Source organism: Pithys albifrons, chromosome 10 (assembly GCF_047495875.1).
Source record: "Pithys albifrons albifrons isolate INPA30051 chromosome 10, PitAlb_v1, whole genome shotgun sequence".
NCBI classification, from domain to species: domain Eukaryota; kingdom Metazoa; phylum Chordata; class Aves; order Passeriformes; family Thamnophilidae; genus Pithys; species Pithys albifrons.
The window spans coordinates 24,276,845-24,292,952 of record NC_092467.1 but is presented as its reverse complement, the minus strand read 5'-3'; the positions used below and the strand labels follow the sequence as shown (position 1 = coordinate 24,292,952).

The 16,108-nt window shown below is 37.8% G+C and overlaps 1 protein-coding gene across 3 annotated transcripts in view; it reads right to left on the bottom strand.

Annotated features, from left to right (window-relative positions):
• MAST2 (microtubule associated serine/threonine kinase 2) overlaps positions 1-16,108 on the bottom strand; it is a 186,784-nt gene that overhangs the window by 52,481 nt on the left and 118,195 nt on the right. For 2 of the 3 annotated variants that reach the window (XM_071565756.1, XM_071565758.1), the window contains 4 exons: positions 15,362-15,453; positions 8,716-8,791; positions 6,330-6,350; positions 3,745-3,823 (listed from right to left, as the gene is read on the bottom strand). In XM_071565756.1, coding sequence (XP_071421857.1) covers positions 3,745-3,823; positions 6,330-6,350; positions 8,716-8,791; positions 15,362-15,453 — 268 coding nt within the window. The remainder of the gene's footprint in view (positions 1-3,744; positions 3,824-6,329; positions 6,351-8,715; positions 8,792-15,361; positions 15,454-16,108) is intronic. The other variant, XM_071565757.1, reaches the window with a different exon arrangement.

The window sequence follows — 16,108 nt, the reverse complement described above, 5'->3', positions numbered from 1 at the left end:
CCCCAGATGGTGTATCAGTTTACACTGGTGCAATCCACACTGAAGCCAAGATGCAGAGTCTGGGTGTGTGCCCCTTGCTCACAGTTATTCTGCACTCACACTGCTTATGCCAACTACAGAGAATGTTCTCCCTCTGCAGTACAGAATTATGCAGGTCCTGTTTTGATTTTCAGAGATTTCTTTGAAGTCTTTCTTTGTGTCTCACACAAAACAAGGAGCAGAAAGAGATTACCTGCCCTTGAAAAAGCCTCAAAGAAAAGGTATGTGGCAGTTGACATCCCATTCATGATGAATAACATGGATCCTGCAAAGATACTGTCTTACAAATCTGCATTAGCAGATACCCAGGTTCTGGTATTACAAATACAAGTCTTATTCAAAACAAATTAATAAAGTGTTAGCACATAGCTACTAGAATTAAAAAAATCAATACCTACAGACCAGAAAAATCATTAAGAATTTTATGTTTCCCAACAGCAAAATCACTGGGGAAGCAGTGCTAGTTGGCCCAAGGATGACTCAACAGAACCCTCCCTCAGCTTTCTCTCCTTTAAAGCAATCAGATCACAAAGTTTAGAATTCCAAAGAATAATTAATGAAAGCCCTGAAGACGCAGATCACAGACTTTTCTTTGCCAAGGGGTTCTCTAGCATTGTTAAGGTGTGCAACCTTTTAATGAAAAACCATGAAAGCAAAGTGAAACCCTTCTGAAGTATTGATTTTTAAGTAATCACATCACAGTATTCAATACTTGAAGCAGACTAACACAAACACCCCCCTGCTGTCTTAATTACAGATGCAGAATCAGCCAACCCTTCTCCAATTTAAAAAAAAAATCAAGCTAATACTACAGTAGCTTATAAACTAACTTTGCATCTAGAAAATGAAGAGCACATTAGTTGCTTAAAAATAGCTGTATGTTGGCCCATTCAACTGATTATTTTATGTTCATCTAAGCTGAAAGAAGGTCTTCTCCAGCTTTCCCAATATTGGTCTGCTTCTTCAAGGTTTCTATGGAAAGGGTAAATGTGGTTTGCTTTTTTGTTTGTTTTTTTTAAGTGTTATAACTCATTCAAAAGCAAAAAATTAAACAGAACCTACAGGTTGTCAGTGACCTTAGGCTACATAAAGGCCTTGGTTTGTTCAGTAGGTTGGTAGAACAGCTGATCTATGACCACAGACATGCAGGTCAGCTCTTGCTCTCAATCAGCAGCTCAGGCCAGCAGGACACAGAACAGACATTGCCCTTCTTGCTATTTCATTTCCTACTGACACGTACATAAGAAGGAAAGTCTATTGTTTTCCTTCTATCTTGCTTGAAAAAGAAACAATCTTGAGGACTGATCAGACCAAATGGAAGCCCAAAATTCTGTAAAATTTGTATCTGCAACATTAATTCATTGTGCCCTTTTGACAAGATCCTTGACTACTTCTTACTTCAGTTTTAAAGTCTATGCAGGAATAAATACCACTTATCAACTTTAGAGGTGTTATTCACATCAATTCAAATTAATTTTAATCTGTGAAATACTACGATAATAGTATTGTCATAGACAAGTCGTAAGTAGGATTGGCTTAGAAATGCAGTATCAGGTTTAATAGCCCCAACAATTGGATCACTACTAACTAGCCATCCCATTACAATGTCTTACTAAGACTGCAAAGAAAACCAGCAAAAGGACAAGAGATGAGAGACTTAGCCATTTAGGGAAAAAAAAAGAAGTCTTGGAGTTACATGTCTTAATCTATTTCCTGCAGGAAGGTGAATTCAGGTCTACCTATGATTATCACTTCATGATTCTCTCTACACCTCCCTATTTTCTGTTACTTACAATGTTTTGAAAAATTACACGATTTGAACAGATGCTTTCTATGTGACACATCTCTATCAGATGATTTGGGGTTGTTTTGTGCTTTTTTCAAAGGAAAACTTCAATCAAAATTATTTAGCTGTTTCAGGGAACATGACAAGAGACAAATACACTTTCTTTCCCATGCCAGAAAGCTGAGAACTCTTTATAAGTAGTCCTTATGTTCCTATTTCAAAGCAAGAACTGATACTTCCAACAGATTTTTCTTGTTGTTACTTTTGCTTTCTTCCCAGACATCTACTCAAAGTCTGGTCAAACTATAAACTCTTGGACAACTGCTGATCACACCTGCAGATAAGAACTTCCACAGGAAATTTGGCTTCCAAAAGTGTCATCTTCAGAGCCATCTTGGAAGTTGTCACAGTGACTACCATTGTTCAAACTATTTGGATGTTGTCCACACAGGAAAGTAACCGTACTTGCTCCACAATCTCATGGCTTGCTCCCAGAAGAGGACTTGGGCATGGCTTATGCCCAGAAAGATTTAACCTAAGACTGTAAGGGCTGAAGCAAAGCTCCCTTTTAACAGCTGCTCTCAGGTGCTTGAATATATAATAATGTTTGGCAGTGAAAGCATGACATCTTTTTCATGTTGATAATGAATTCTTCTGCATTTTTCTGTGCTCCTGCCCACACATCTGTACACACACACAGAGACTTTAACAAGACACTGAAATCAAGTCACCTGCCTTCTAAGGAGACCAAAAAACAGCCCCAAAGTCAACAAAAAAATAACTGTCATGAAGTTCAAAAGATAATAAATTGTGGAAATTGTGCAAAGTAGAGTCTGCAGGAATGTGTCTGGATAAATGAAGCTATAGATATAAGATTAACATTGAAAATCAAATTTTAATCATATGAATTTATACTAAAAGAAAACTTTGGATCCCAATATCTTCTCTTGCTATATAGATGGAATTTAACACTGACCTCCTAAGCAGCTGTGTGATAAATTTGTGTTTGAGGCACTAGAAAGTTTATGGATGAACTTAGCAGAACAGCTCACAAGGAAAACAATGATACAGTGTAATGTGGAGTATTGAGTCTTAAATAATGAAGTATGTAATTATAATTATTAGAAATGTACTCTGATTCATACAAAACCATATGATCAGTAGAAATACTATGGAAAGAGGCAGTGATGTTTCCACACAGTTGAAGACACTCACCATAACACACATTCAAAAGCATGTTACTTTAACTCTGTACAGGCAGCCTTAACATTTCTCTTTTTTCTGTGCTTAGCCTGTTATGTGGATAACCACAACACCTTGTTCACTTAAAAAGTAAGACTCATTTTAGGAAGCATGTGAGAGTAACAAGGGTTAACATGGTGCTGTTGTCTTAGTGGTGTTACTGACAGAACTCAAGCAAACTGCAGCCTTTCCAATGATGGGTGTAAGAACAGAAACGCTTTATTAGGAGGTTGAAATTACTGGAGTTGAGAAACAGATGTGGCTTATCAGTTTTTCTTTCTGCTAGCCTGGTAGCAGAGGTTTTCACACTAAGAACTTGAAAGCAGACAAGAATTTCATTTCCCAGTTATAAAAAGCTGAGAGTTTTGAGGGTATTTATGCACTATCTCTGAGTCCTGCCACTTCAGAGACATTGAGCCTCTCAAATGATTGGTCAAGCCAAGTGCTGCACTGGGATTTCACCAATGCTAAAGGCAAAGTGCAAGATGATAGAGCTGGGAAATGGAGGAAAAAAGCAGCAGAAGCAATAATATAAATTTTTAAAAAATCATTAGTATATTAAATAATGTTAGCAAAACAATGAAGAAAGATCAGATATTTTAGTAGAGACTCAAAAGCTGATTTGTTAGGGTGTATTTGTACAAACTGAACTGCTCAGAAAAGTCTGTGTCACTTACTGAAACTGTTGAACTGGGCGTGTTTGTTCCATAGCCAGATGAAGGAAGGGAGGCCAAAGACCAGCGGCGTCCATCCGTTCTGGGGAAAAGATGTAAGGGAAATTATGGTCGGGGATACATTGTGGCTAATTCTTGGGAGAAATAAGCAATTTTCTCCCCCAGATCTCTTAAACTCACACTTTTATTAAACTCGAGTTATTCAGATAAATCAGGTATCCTAAATACAATGACATTTGTGAAAAAGCAACTAGACTAAATTTTAAAAGTAAAATTGGGTGACCTTGGAAAAGATAAAGCCAAGGGACATCAGATTCTTGCATTAAGTAGAAACTCTGTACATGTTACCACTTGTACAAAAATTGGAGTTTCTCAAACAGACAAATGGAAACAGGTCTCTGCAAACTTCTTTGACAAAACAACAGTCACACTTTAGATAATTACTTATGCAGTTTCTGGTCTTTCAAATGAAGATTAAAGTTGAGGACAAAAGAATCACATTAGATCAAGAATCAACTGAAAGTGGATTCATTTGTCTACCTAGTTAGAAACTATTGCCTGGCACAGCTGAGGAGTTAAACCCACAACAGCAGATATAAACAGAAATAAGGGGTCCACTCAAAATACTGAGATAGAAATCACAGAACTCTCACCCAGAGTCTCTCTTTCTCCTTGGGTTAATATATTAGCAGCTTTCCTCCTATTCTAGCCAAAGAAACCTGATTCTCAGGGAAAATAGCCAAAACATGGTGAAGATATTGCAAAAAAGGTCTTGTTTTATCAGTGTCAAAACTGAGGAACTACACAACTGCTTTCAGAAGAATTAGTATTGCCCTCCCTGAAACGTCCATCTCCACCCAAACCCCTCCCTCGGTAAGGATGGAAACTGAAGCAGATTCAGCTCAGTCTCACAGTGCTTTTTCTGACCTCATTTCACTCATTTTGTGTCTTATCATGTCCTGTGGCATGATGGAATGGACATTAAAAAAGTTTCTTCCTCACATCAATTTCCATTTACTTGTTTCTTTTCTTGCAGCAGATAATCAATTACTGGTCATAACATGAAGCTGAATTCAAATAGCTCATTGTTCTAACCTGCTTTGAAAAGATTTGGGACTTTTTGGTACACACAGATACAGTACATTTATACAAGGGCATTATAAAATAGGATGTTTGATACAGGCCTGAAGCAGTGCTTATAAAACTCAACTGTTCTCATCATTGTAATATTCCTCATCCCACTATCCACATCCATGCAGCCTCAGAGCCCACCTAGACATAAACTCCTGTCTACAATTTTTCCAGATCTAGGCCCTTTTATTTTCAGGCGCTGATGAACACCAGTCTTTGCCATCTGCCTTAGAACGAGAGGGAAATAAACTCTCTGTTCCACATCACTGAAAGAATATTACGTCAAGAGTTTTAAAACAACACATGCTTCATGCATTAAGAAAAAAATAATAAGGCTGTAACGCAGATTTTTATTGCATGTGTACCTTTAGCTAAACACTATTTAGCCACAGATTATATTTTCTTTAGGAAGAAGTTAGATGTAAAAGAACAATCTCAATATAATTCCACAAGAAACAGAATTCCTTTCTTAACCCTGAAAAATAACAATTACTGGAACTACAAAGGAGTTGCTTTCTGGGGTAAGTGACTGAACACCCAACTTCAGAGAACTTTATTCGGCTTCTTGTAACACACAGGAGTACTGGGGAAACCTTTAGGTCAACAACTCAACCTCAGCTTTGACTCTCAATCCCAAAGCAAGACAGTCTGTTCACAGGAATGCATCAGCCATTCAGTGTTTTGCAAAAGGAAAGCCCAATTGCTTTCTAACTGAATTACCTAAACTGTGTGCTGAAATAACTTCAGAATCTTCATTTTGACAAAGTTAAAAGGAAATATATTCCTCAATTAGGAAATTACAGACACTCCTTCATGGTTGGGCTATTTTCTGCTGATGCAATTGAGGCAAGCAACGTGCTAAGCAGTCAGGACACACATGTCAGCTCTACTCTAGCAGAAAGAAGTGGGACAAGACTAGAAATCTTCCAAATCAACAAAAGGGAAAAAGACTTTTAAAGAAAATTCCTCCTTCATTTATGCAAAACATTTCAACTTTATTTCAGTGTTGTCTTAATAAACATATTTTAGAGATACAACATGCAATAAATATTGCTTCGGGAAAAGACACGTGGAAAGAAATCTTTAGGTTTTATATTTTTTTTATTTTAGACCCTTTGCTAGCACAAAAAAACATGCAAACAACAAACTTTGCCATTAAAATGACATTTTAGTAAGTTAATTAAGGAAGTATTTTTATGGCAGCTAAATGCTATTTAATGAACAGCGGAATGAATTTCAAACAATAAGGTGTTAGAAAAACAATGTATTTCTCCAGAGCATTACCTGTTTATGATTTTAAGACAAAATGCAAAAATTTTGTGTCTCAATTACCAAATAATAGAAGCTGGATGCCTAAATGGGGTTGTTACAGCAGGAACTTGCTAGGACATGGGCTCAGCTGCACAGAAGCACAGTTCATACACACACACAAACAGCAGCAATAGGATACACATTACCTGTCTGCTCTGTGTCCGTGGCTGTATGGAAAAAATTGTACAATAATTATGAGAGGGAGAAGTAAAAGATGTACATGATTTCTGAAAAAAGCTTCATCTCCTGTTGGTATTTCTCCAAGATCGGTTTTAATAAATATGAGCAGAATTAACATACATCTACTCATTCCAGCAGGAGGATTCCTGACTATTTCAACTTTGTGGCTAGGACATAATCATTGAAAGAGTGTCTAACGAGAGGTTTATGATTGAGCACAAGTCAGACCAAGGACAATGTTGCATTTTAGCGTAGTGGCTTTACAATAACATGCGCTTTTCAAAAATGTCTTTTCCTACTCTGTCTCAAGGAAGAACTCATCGCAGAGCTATCATGAAAGAATGAAAATCATCAATGATGTCCAAACAGAATTACACCACAAATAAAAGGCAGAAAATCAGCAACAAATAATTCTGTGATTGCAATGGCAAGGAACCAGGTAAGAGACATCTCTTAAGACCCACAGAACATCAATGAAAAGGGTACTATGAAATATCCATTTGTCTGGCACCACACTTGCAATTCTGATACCACCATGTGATAATCTAATCTGTATCTGTTGTTACTGCTGGCATAGCTATTCAGGATATAGTGCAAGCAGAAAATAGAAACAAGTTGCTAAAACAAGCTGTGCTTAAATATTTTTTTCACTGACAGGAAAAGTATAGAGAGAAACATGTATATTGTAAAACGAATCACTGTATTTATTAGGACAGGCTTAATCTTTATTCATCTATTTCTTTAAATTTAGATTTAAAAGGTGGGAAAGTATGCAAAGGAACTTGTCAGAAGTTTATTATTAAAACATTTATTTGCTGTCTGAACTTTTAGAAATCCATGATACTGAAGCATCAAGTTGTGAAACATGATGTGAAAAATTATGTTAAGTTTTGACAATGTTTTCTGAAGTCACTTCTCTCCTCTGTTCCAGGGTCCAGAAGTCCAGTACTGTGAAAACTGATAAATCAGTGGAATTCAACACAGCTTATTAAATACACTCAGATCAAGGTCAGACACCTCTTTAAAAACAAAAGTGGATGCTGTGAATCCATCTGAATTGTTTTACCAGCAGGTAAAACACTAATTTTTCCCTCTGAGGTGATGGGAAAACACATACCCAGTCTCTTACATTTCACATGCTATTAAAAAGTTTTTTCTTACTTAAGACCTGAAGAGCAAAGTCTACTTCAAACAGTATTCAAGGACATCAGGTCTTCTAGCAAATCACCTCAATGAAGAAACGCTCCAGGATTTTCCTGCCATTCAGATAAAGGGTGCACCTTATTCCATCAAATCCTAACCCTTTATTCTTCTTTGAAGTTTTGAGACCTATCCTTTTTTCTAACTAGTCCTCAAGCTAAATCTGTCATTCCCAGAAAACTGACTTTCTCTCAGGATGATTACACATTCCCCATTCTCAGATCATTTTAACATGGACTAGGGTTTTTTCAGCCAAGGCAGAGTATAACAAACCCAAAATATCTTCTCCACACCTGAGTCTACTAATCCAGCTACTTGGGCTTTGTCTATTTTCCCTGTTCTTTATTTCTCACAAAATTTAACTTTCTCTAGCATTATCTATTTCTGCCTACCTGCTGGGATACAACAGTCAAATCACCATTTTCCCAGCTGTCTCTATTCTTTCTATCCTACTCCTTACACTAAAGTCATCACTAAAGTATCGGATTTCTTTCCACCAGTTTGATACACAGCATGACCAGCACCTGTCCAGCATTCACTGCAGGGCAGATGACACCTTCACAGTCAGTGCTGCTCTTCTAGAGGTTCCTGTAGACTTGTAATTTCAATCATCAGCTGTTTTCCTCATTAAGGCAATAATGTTCTCTTGACACCAAAACCCAAGACAGCAGAGAAAACTCAAGAGTCAGTACCAGAAGGCAGGGAATGCAGGCATGCAGAGTGGTGCATGCCTAATTGTAGGTATGTTTACATCTTTTTGCAGACACAGTAAAGATCAGTACACTCCGAATATACCCCACTGAGAGCAACATCTAGGACTACAACCAAGTTATTATTATCCTAATCATGACTGGCTTTAATGTCACTATGACTAAATTATTTGTCATATCACATGCCCTGCATGTCATCCTTTAAGGAGAGCATCGTCTCCTCCCTAGGCAGCATTAACTGTTTAATTTACTTTATCTTCTTCGAGCTCTGAAAATGAAATTCTGGGTGCTGCCAAGATGCAGTCCATAAAGATTAAAATAAAATTTTTACATCAGCGAAAGTAAAACACACTCAAAAAATCTTCTAACCCATAGTCCATTTCTAAATAAAAGTGTATAGACTACATGCTCCCTAGACCAAAGAGAACAGATCCTGCCTTACCTTCGGGCAGGAACAAAGGAAAAATGAGCAGGTGCATTTGGAGAGAAGTTCCTGGGACTGTCCAAAGGGCTGCTACCTGTTTGAGAAAGCCAAAATAAACAGTCCAAGACCATTTCATTCACATTTGCATCAAACAGATTAAGTTTTCACTGTGCAGAAAGACTTTCTAGTTATAAATAATTGGAAATGTGGAGCTTTGAATCTTTGATCATTTGAGCACTAGTTTGCTAAAGAAATGTTCTGATGCAGGTGTACTGGTGTGTTTGCTCCTTTTACAATAACTTAAGGAGTATGTCTTATTTCCTGTTTTCAGATAAGAAATGTAATATCCATAGATAACAGGCTTTTAATATCTTACAATAATTTTTATATACAAGTTTTTTCTACCACTTGTCAGTGAAAAACCTGAATTAGAAATGCCATTGGCAGTTTCAGGAACAATAAATAGTAAATAAATAATAAATATTTCTTCACAATACATCAAGGCTAAGTGTAAAATTCACCAAGGAGGGGAAAAAAAAAGACATACCAAAAGAACTGCACAAGACAATAAAAGCACTATACACATGTAAGATGATTGGGCTAAAATCTATTGGTATTCACCCTAACTACCACATTTCTGAAATACTTCCACCATGAAATGAAAGTACCAGTGAAATTATACGGCAAAGAAAAAATAACGTTAGTTTTCTCTTGGAACAAGTGTTTTTTCTCTGGGCTTTGTCATAATGACGTGTAAGCACATGGTTGGTAAGAGGTTTATTGTAATGTATTTTATTTCTAAGTAAAAAGCAACCTCTTTGCAGAAAGCCCTTCTGAAATACAGGATCATTTACAAACTACCTGCAGGAACCTTTGAAGTTATGGATGAATTAGATTGCTTCATGTCAGTGAGTGTGCTTTCTGTTGGGTATATGCTTAAGAGGTTTGCTCTTTCTGATCATTAAAAACAAGCACATAAGAGAAACTATACATAGTAAATATATGTCAACAGCAATTTCTTTGTGCACAGACAATAAGATAACATTAAAATAAGTCCAGGAAAAGGAAATACATTCTAGACAAGCAATACACTGAAAGGTACATAACTCTCAAATGTTTTTCAATTTAGATCCCACATAAAAAAGTCAAACCAATTATGAGTCACTGCAAAGGAGTTGTCTCTGTTTCAAGAGCAGCACTCTATGCCCCTCAGGCCAGCACTGCTTGTGAGGTTACGGGACCAACCAGCAACATACTGAAGCTTTAATTAAATCACTTTAATTTCAACCCGAGTTGTCCACACACCTTAACTATTACACTGAGCAGAAGCAGAACACAGGCACAGTGCTTAGTTGAAGGCAACATTCCCTCACACTTGAGCAACACAAGCGGTTCACAGAAGTCTGCAGTAGCATCTCTGCACAACTGCCTGTGCACAAGGTGTGCACACCTGTCACCCACACCTGGGCAGGCAGGGACGAGGAGAGGGGGAACAGGCTGATACCTCCTGGGGTGCAAGGATGGTCACACTGCGGCACAGGGCCGCAAACTCCATCTGGACTACAAGTCTATGGGAGAGAAAATAGCAGCTGGTTGAGATTAAAGCAGCCACAGACTGAGCTAACACGTGTCATAGGGTTATGAGAGAACTGAAGAGGTAAGAGAACACCAGAGCACTCCACAATCTCCTTCATCAAGAGCAAATTAAATTAAAAACAAAGGGTTTGAGCAACTGGTTTGTTTTCCTCTGGCTTGCTTTTCTTCTCTACTATTATTTGAGACTAACAATGAGTTCCCACTGTAATATAACACAATGCAAGTCCTCATCCAAAAGTGGATACTGTTTAAGCCATTCCCAGTATATCCTGAATGAACAGGGAAAAGAATGATCAGAAATCAGTAACTAAATAATTTCTGGTGCTTCATTTATTAAGCATGTACTCATTTTAATTCTTATGGTCACAGTGGAAAACAAGTATTATGCTGCTTCTGACAGGGGTCTGACAGTCACAGTCTAGCTGGCACTGCAAGCTTGTAAGAAGGATTCAAGGAGGTCACAATAGACACCAAGTGAGTCATGCACGAACACACACGTCCTGGTGGCAGCACAGTCTAAAGGGTGAGGGTCACCTATTACTTTCTAGCAGAAAGCTAAAAGAGCATTTCTGATCACGAGGAAATGCTGCAGGAGTGAGGCCGTTCCATGGTTACGTAGGTGACCTAATGCAGCAAGCAAGGCTGTCAGCTTTGGTGGGAACCCTGGTCTTTGCCTTCCCAGTTTTCAGGCTTTATTAACAATGAACCCTACTGTGTCAAGATGATCCTTTTGAATAAAAAGCTCATTGCCCAACGTTGTTATAAACAAGCAATGAACTGTCGTTGCCTTTTTATATCTTCAGAATAACTGAGCAAATTGGGTAATGACAGTTTTTAAATTTCAAAATTAAATCTGTGGGTGTTCAAACTCTTCTGAGCCTACACAATGTGGTACAGAGATACTACTAATTTTTAAGCAACTACTTTTTCAGATGTATATGGCATATTTCCTTCCAGACACCGGAATTTTAATTAGATCCCCTGTGATTTGCTTCTAGTGTTAAAATGAAAAGCAATTAGTTTTTCTACTCAATTCAAGTCTGGGTGAAGCTTTTAAAAACAACAACAGGGATAAAGGGAATTACTACTTCCCCTAAAATTTCCCAGTACTGCTGAATATGCTCTACATGTAGGCATTTTAATAAGAGAAGCCTCAGTGCAATGGTCTCGTTCACCAAGGCCAATCGAAACCCCGTTTATTCTGGAGCAAAGGTAGATTGCCCTGTTGCTCGAGGGTTATAGTTGGCTACTACAGAACCTGAAATGACTCTGTCTCAAGGGAGGCTGTTACACAAAATGATTGCCCATTAGGTAAATCAACACAGTTACACAAATGCCAATAATTCAGGCAGGAACCTTTACATCTTCCGGACACAGGAAGAAGGATGCAGCCAAAAGCATTTATATACCCACTATCCTGGAAATATGAAACCAGACCTTACGGGCAATAGATACATGAAAGTCTCAGTTATCACCTACAAACATGCCATTCATCAGGTAGGTTATGAGCCCAAAAACTTACAACAGAGCCATGTTGTAAAATCTGCTCCTGAGACTCACAAAAATAAATGAGTACAAAAGACAAAGTTTTCATGGTCTTCCATGTATTATATACAAATATTATTTGGTGAATATTAATGCAAGCAGCTAGAGGTCATACTGCATGCTACAGAATTAGCTGCCTTCCAGCACACACATATCTCAAAATGCTCAAAAAAATTTCAAGCACCCTGCATGCCACTGGTCTCACAAACAATGAATGCCACGGCACTCTCACACCATCTGAGGATCGCACACATGACACACTGATAAACCACAGCTTTGATAACCAGGGCAGAATATAGTGGTATGTCATGTACTCTGTCCACTCAAAAAATAATAAATCAATAGAGATCTCAGTAATAGCCACTTTTCTGCCAGAAGGCTGAACTGAACTGAACTTGCAGTGCAAGAGCAGAATCATTCCATTCAGCAGCAAGTACTGCCTGTGGGCAGCTCCCTCTGCCTCCATTACAGATGGCAAAAGTCCCAGCAGTGACAAGTATCTCCAATGGAAGCCAATGAGCAACCTGGCTACCTTACAGCTGCGGAAAGTGAATTTTAAAAAAGCCCGAACTTCAATTTTCCATCTGTAAGAACCTCTCTCTTTACTACTGAATTATAAAGGCAATACTTCTTTGATTTTAAGCTTTTCAGTTCTCACCTTCACAGTGTAACCTCTCTGCAATTTTCAGATTTTAAAAAATGGATTGAAAGAAATGGAAACAAATGTACCTCTTCTCCTCTCTCATTTGGAAAGTAAAAGAATTTAGAATAAAGGCAAAATTTTCAAACTTGATTTCCTAAAACTGGGCACTAAACAAGCAGAGTAACTTCCCTGCAAAGCTGGCAATCTGTAGGCTCTTTATACCAAGGTACTGTCTCATTTTAGAAAATGCTATTTCATACAGTTTGAAAACTGAACTAGCACACTTAAGTGTACTTCATTCAGAGGTGATTTCATGGCAGAGTTAAAATTGTTTGGATATACCTCTGTTTCAAATATTGAGATCTCTTAAGTAATACCTTTCCTCCAAATCTCCTAGGATATGAAATTGCCTGGCATCTTGCAGGGATGCTATTTCAGATAGTAAGTGCATTTGCCTGGATCAATGTTCATTAGGAGACAGGTTTGCCTGACAAAGACAACTGTGCTATATCTCACCCACTGACTTTTACAGTACACACAGAGGAATATCTCCTGGGATTTGTGCCATACAGGACTTTATTTTAGTGTGGTTTCTGAATAGAAACATTTTAGAAAGCCTCCCTGATTTCTCTGCATGTTTGTTGTTCCTTTAATTTGTAAGAGAGCTTCAGAATGGGCATTAAGAAGACAAGACAAAAGTTCAAGACAAAAGAGGTTGCAGCATTTTTTAGTAACTTACCACTGCATAGCCTGAACAAACAGATTTATAAGATTCTCTTCAAATACTAAACAAATATCACAGCCTGTTCTCAAATTCACATCTCATATATGATATTTCTTAAGAAAATATTTGTAACTCTATTCTAAATTTCATCTGCATTTGTCTCTTGAATAAATTATTTTTTCCCAGGGAAGACTCCTAAATATAGTACTGGTAAAGAACTCAAACTACAATTAATTTACCTTCCTATGCTCTACTGGCTACTCTTTGAGGTCACAAGAGATGTCCTTTTAATGAAGAATTTTAAATGCCATATGCAACACCAAAACAGAAAAATAGAGATATTTGACAATTAATGTCAAAGTAAGGTGGCACTCCATTGAATCATTATTCTTCTTTTTAGAAGAGACTCACACACTTCTAATAAATTATAAGCTTGTGAAGTCTGAAACAACATCCAAACCACCAGGAGAAACTTTTTGGTTTTGAAATAGACAGAAAAGCAAATAAAAAAAATAAAATGTAAATGTCTATCATGGAAATTTCTGTATTTGTTTCCTGAGCAATGATCATGTCAACATTTTGTTGCAATCTGCCAAGCAAGGACACTTCTTTTCTTCGGTTTAACACCTGTACAGCTAATTCAGAGTTTGTAAAACCAACATATATATTAACTCAAAGTAAAAAGCACAATATAAAAACTTGGGGAATCTCTACCAAGAAAAATGCTTTGTTGAAACCAAACTTTACAAAGCTATGACTGTCATAATCACATACAAGAGAACCAAGGGAGTTTGAGGTGAAAAGGGATGGCCCTATACACATTTTTTGCCCTGCATTCTATTTCAGATTCTGAAGCAAAAAGAAAATCATTTTAATATATCACTTATAAGATTTTGTTAACATTTTAAGTTGACAATCATGGATTATTTTTCAAAAACAATAAAATTAAAGCAAATTCCTGTCCTTCCAGGACTGCACTTTTTATAGCATCCCAAGCAAATGTTACAGATTTTCACGACAACTTAAGAGTGAATGAGGCTTTCATGGGTATCCCTGAACAATAACTTTGGCCTTCTTTTTCCTTTCAACAGGCTGGATGTCACCTCTCGAGATGCAAACAGAAGCAGATGGTCCTTCTAGCTGAGCTACTATCAGTTTGCTGTTCTTTCTCAGCATTTCCTTAGTTTCAATCTCCAGAAAGCATTTACAGAACATACTGCCACGTAGGAGGAAGAAAGTCTGATTATAATGAAAACAACAGTGTTACTTGTCTTACATGCAACAGTGATGTGCTTCCAGACAGGCTCCACTGTGCATGATGTGACACAAATGTTCAAGATGCTTCATGCTCCTGATTGGTGCCCGTAAGGGCCATACCTGGAGCCCAACCATCCTTTCTGGCATTTTGGAATAGCAAAAACATTGCAGTCACACATCCCCTACCTCCCTGAGCAAGAGAAACATCAAGGGAACATGCTGTTCAGGCAAGCTGTTGAATCTGCATGTGTGACCCTTTCTGAAGAATCATCCCTGCTTTCTTTAGAGGAAGAACATCTCCACACACTCCATGTCAATGAATAACAAGCACCTGCCCATGTGCTCTGAAATGAGCATTTCACAGTTGCTGCCATCGTACAATTGGCAGCAATACTAAAAAATAAAAAAGGAAAAAAAGCAAGCAATCTCAAACACCTCATGTTGCTCTAAGCAGCAGACAGAGACCATAAATGGCACACTGCACAGCTGCCAGAGGCATACAGAAACAAGCAGGATGTTCCTTCTCATGAGAACCAGTTAAATCACTGGCACAGATTAACCATGCTCAGAGACTCAAAGCAAGATATTTAATTAAATGTATTTATCCAATTTTATTTTACTTCATTTCCCATCTCAGGCTCTTTTGCAGGACGTAAGAGGATTGAATTCCCAAGGAAGAGTGCGGAATGGATACGGAAGCAAACTAGAAAGCACAGAACATAAAACATTTATCTTGAAACTCAAAGGACCTTCTTACAAGTTAGAGAAGGTGGAAAACTATTGTCAAAATGAGTTCCAAAAGGCATATTTTAAGTTGAGTATCAATATGTTCAAACTCACTACAATGACTACTGATGTTTTTCCTTAATGATTCCCAGGCAGAGCAGTCCTACAGTTACCTGCATGTCCATGAAGAGGGGAATGTGGTCGTGGGAGAGTCGGAGACGTGCTGGATGTTACAATCAAACTCTTTCTGTTGCTTGTCCGACAGCTGAAAGAAACAAACACAAACGCTAAGGGATGGTCAGATGAACAACAGCACCTGCAGGCAAGTCCTGCAGAATATCTTTCAGCTAAGAAGCAATCTCAGTGTTTCGGTTTGTATTTCCTTGTGCTCTCAAGCTCAGAAGTGACCCTGCAAAGAAGTAAATGTACAGGACCAAAAGCAGCAACAGGTGTTTCAATACTCTGGAAGCACATGATGCACAGGCCACTAGAGATAGGTGATAACTCAGTCCTGATTCACAGAGTATGTGCAACTCATGCTTTACAAATATCACAAAAAGCAAAAATATGTAAAATACCCGAGTGCTGCCAATATTCTTACTAATATCCAACCTAACAAATAAATCCATTACAATTATTGACTGTTACTGTAAGGAACTAAAGCATATTCCTTAAGACAGAGTTGAAATTACAAAGCAAAGTTGTTAGCACAATTCAGCAGGATTAGTAACTAAACTTAGGATTCAAATGTCTATGTGAATGCATGTGGCAACACTGATGGAAAACCCTGCAAAGCAAGTTTCAGACACTCCTCTGCCACAAGAACTCCCCTCGCTGACGTGACTTTTTTTCGAGCAAGGAAAGTGACACTTCTAGGGCAGTTCAGATTTAATTTTTTCCCAGTAGAGTTTCAGAACTGA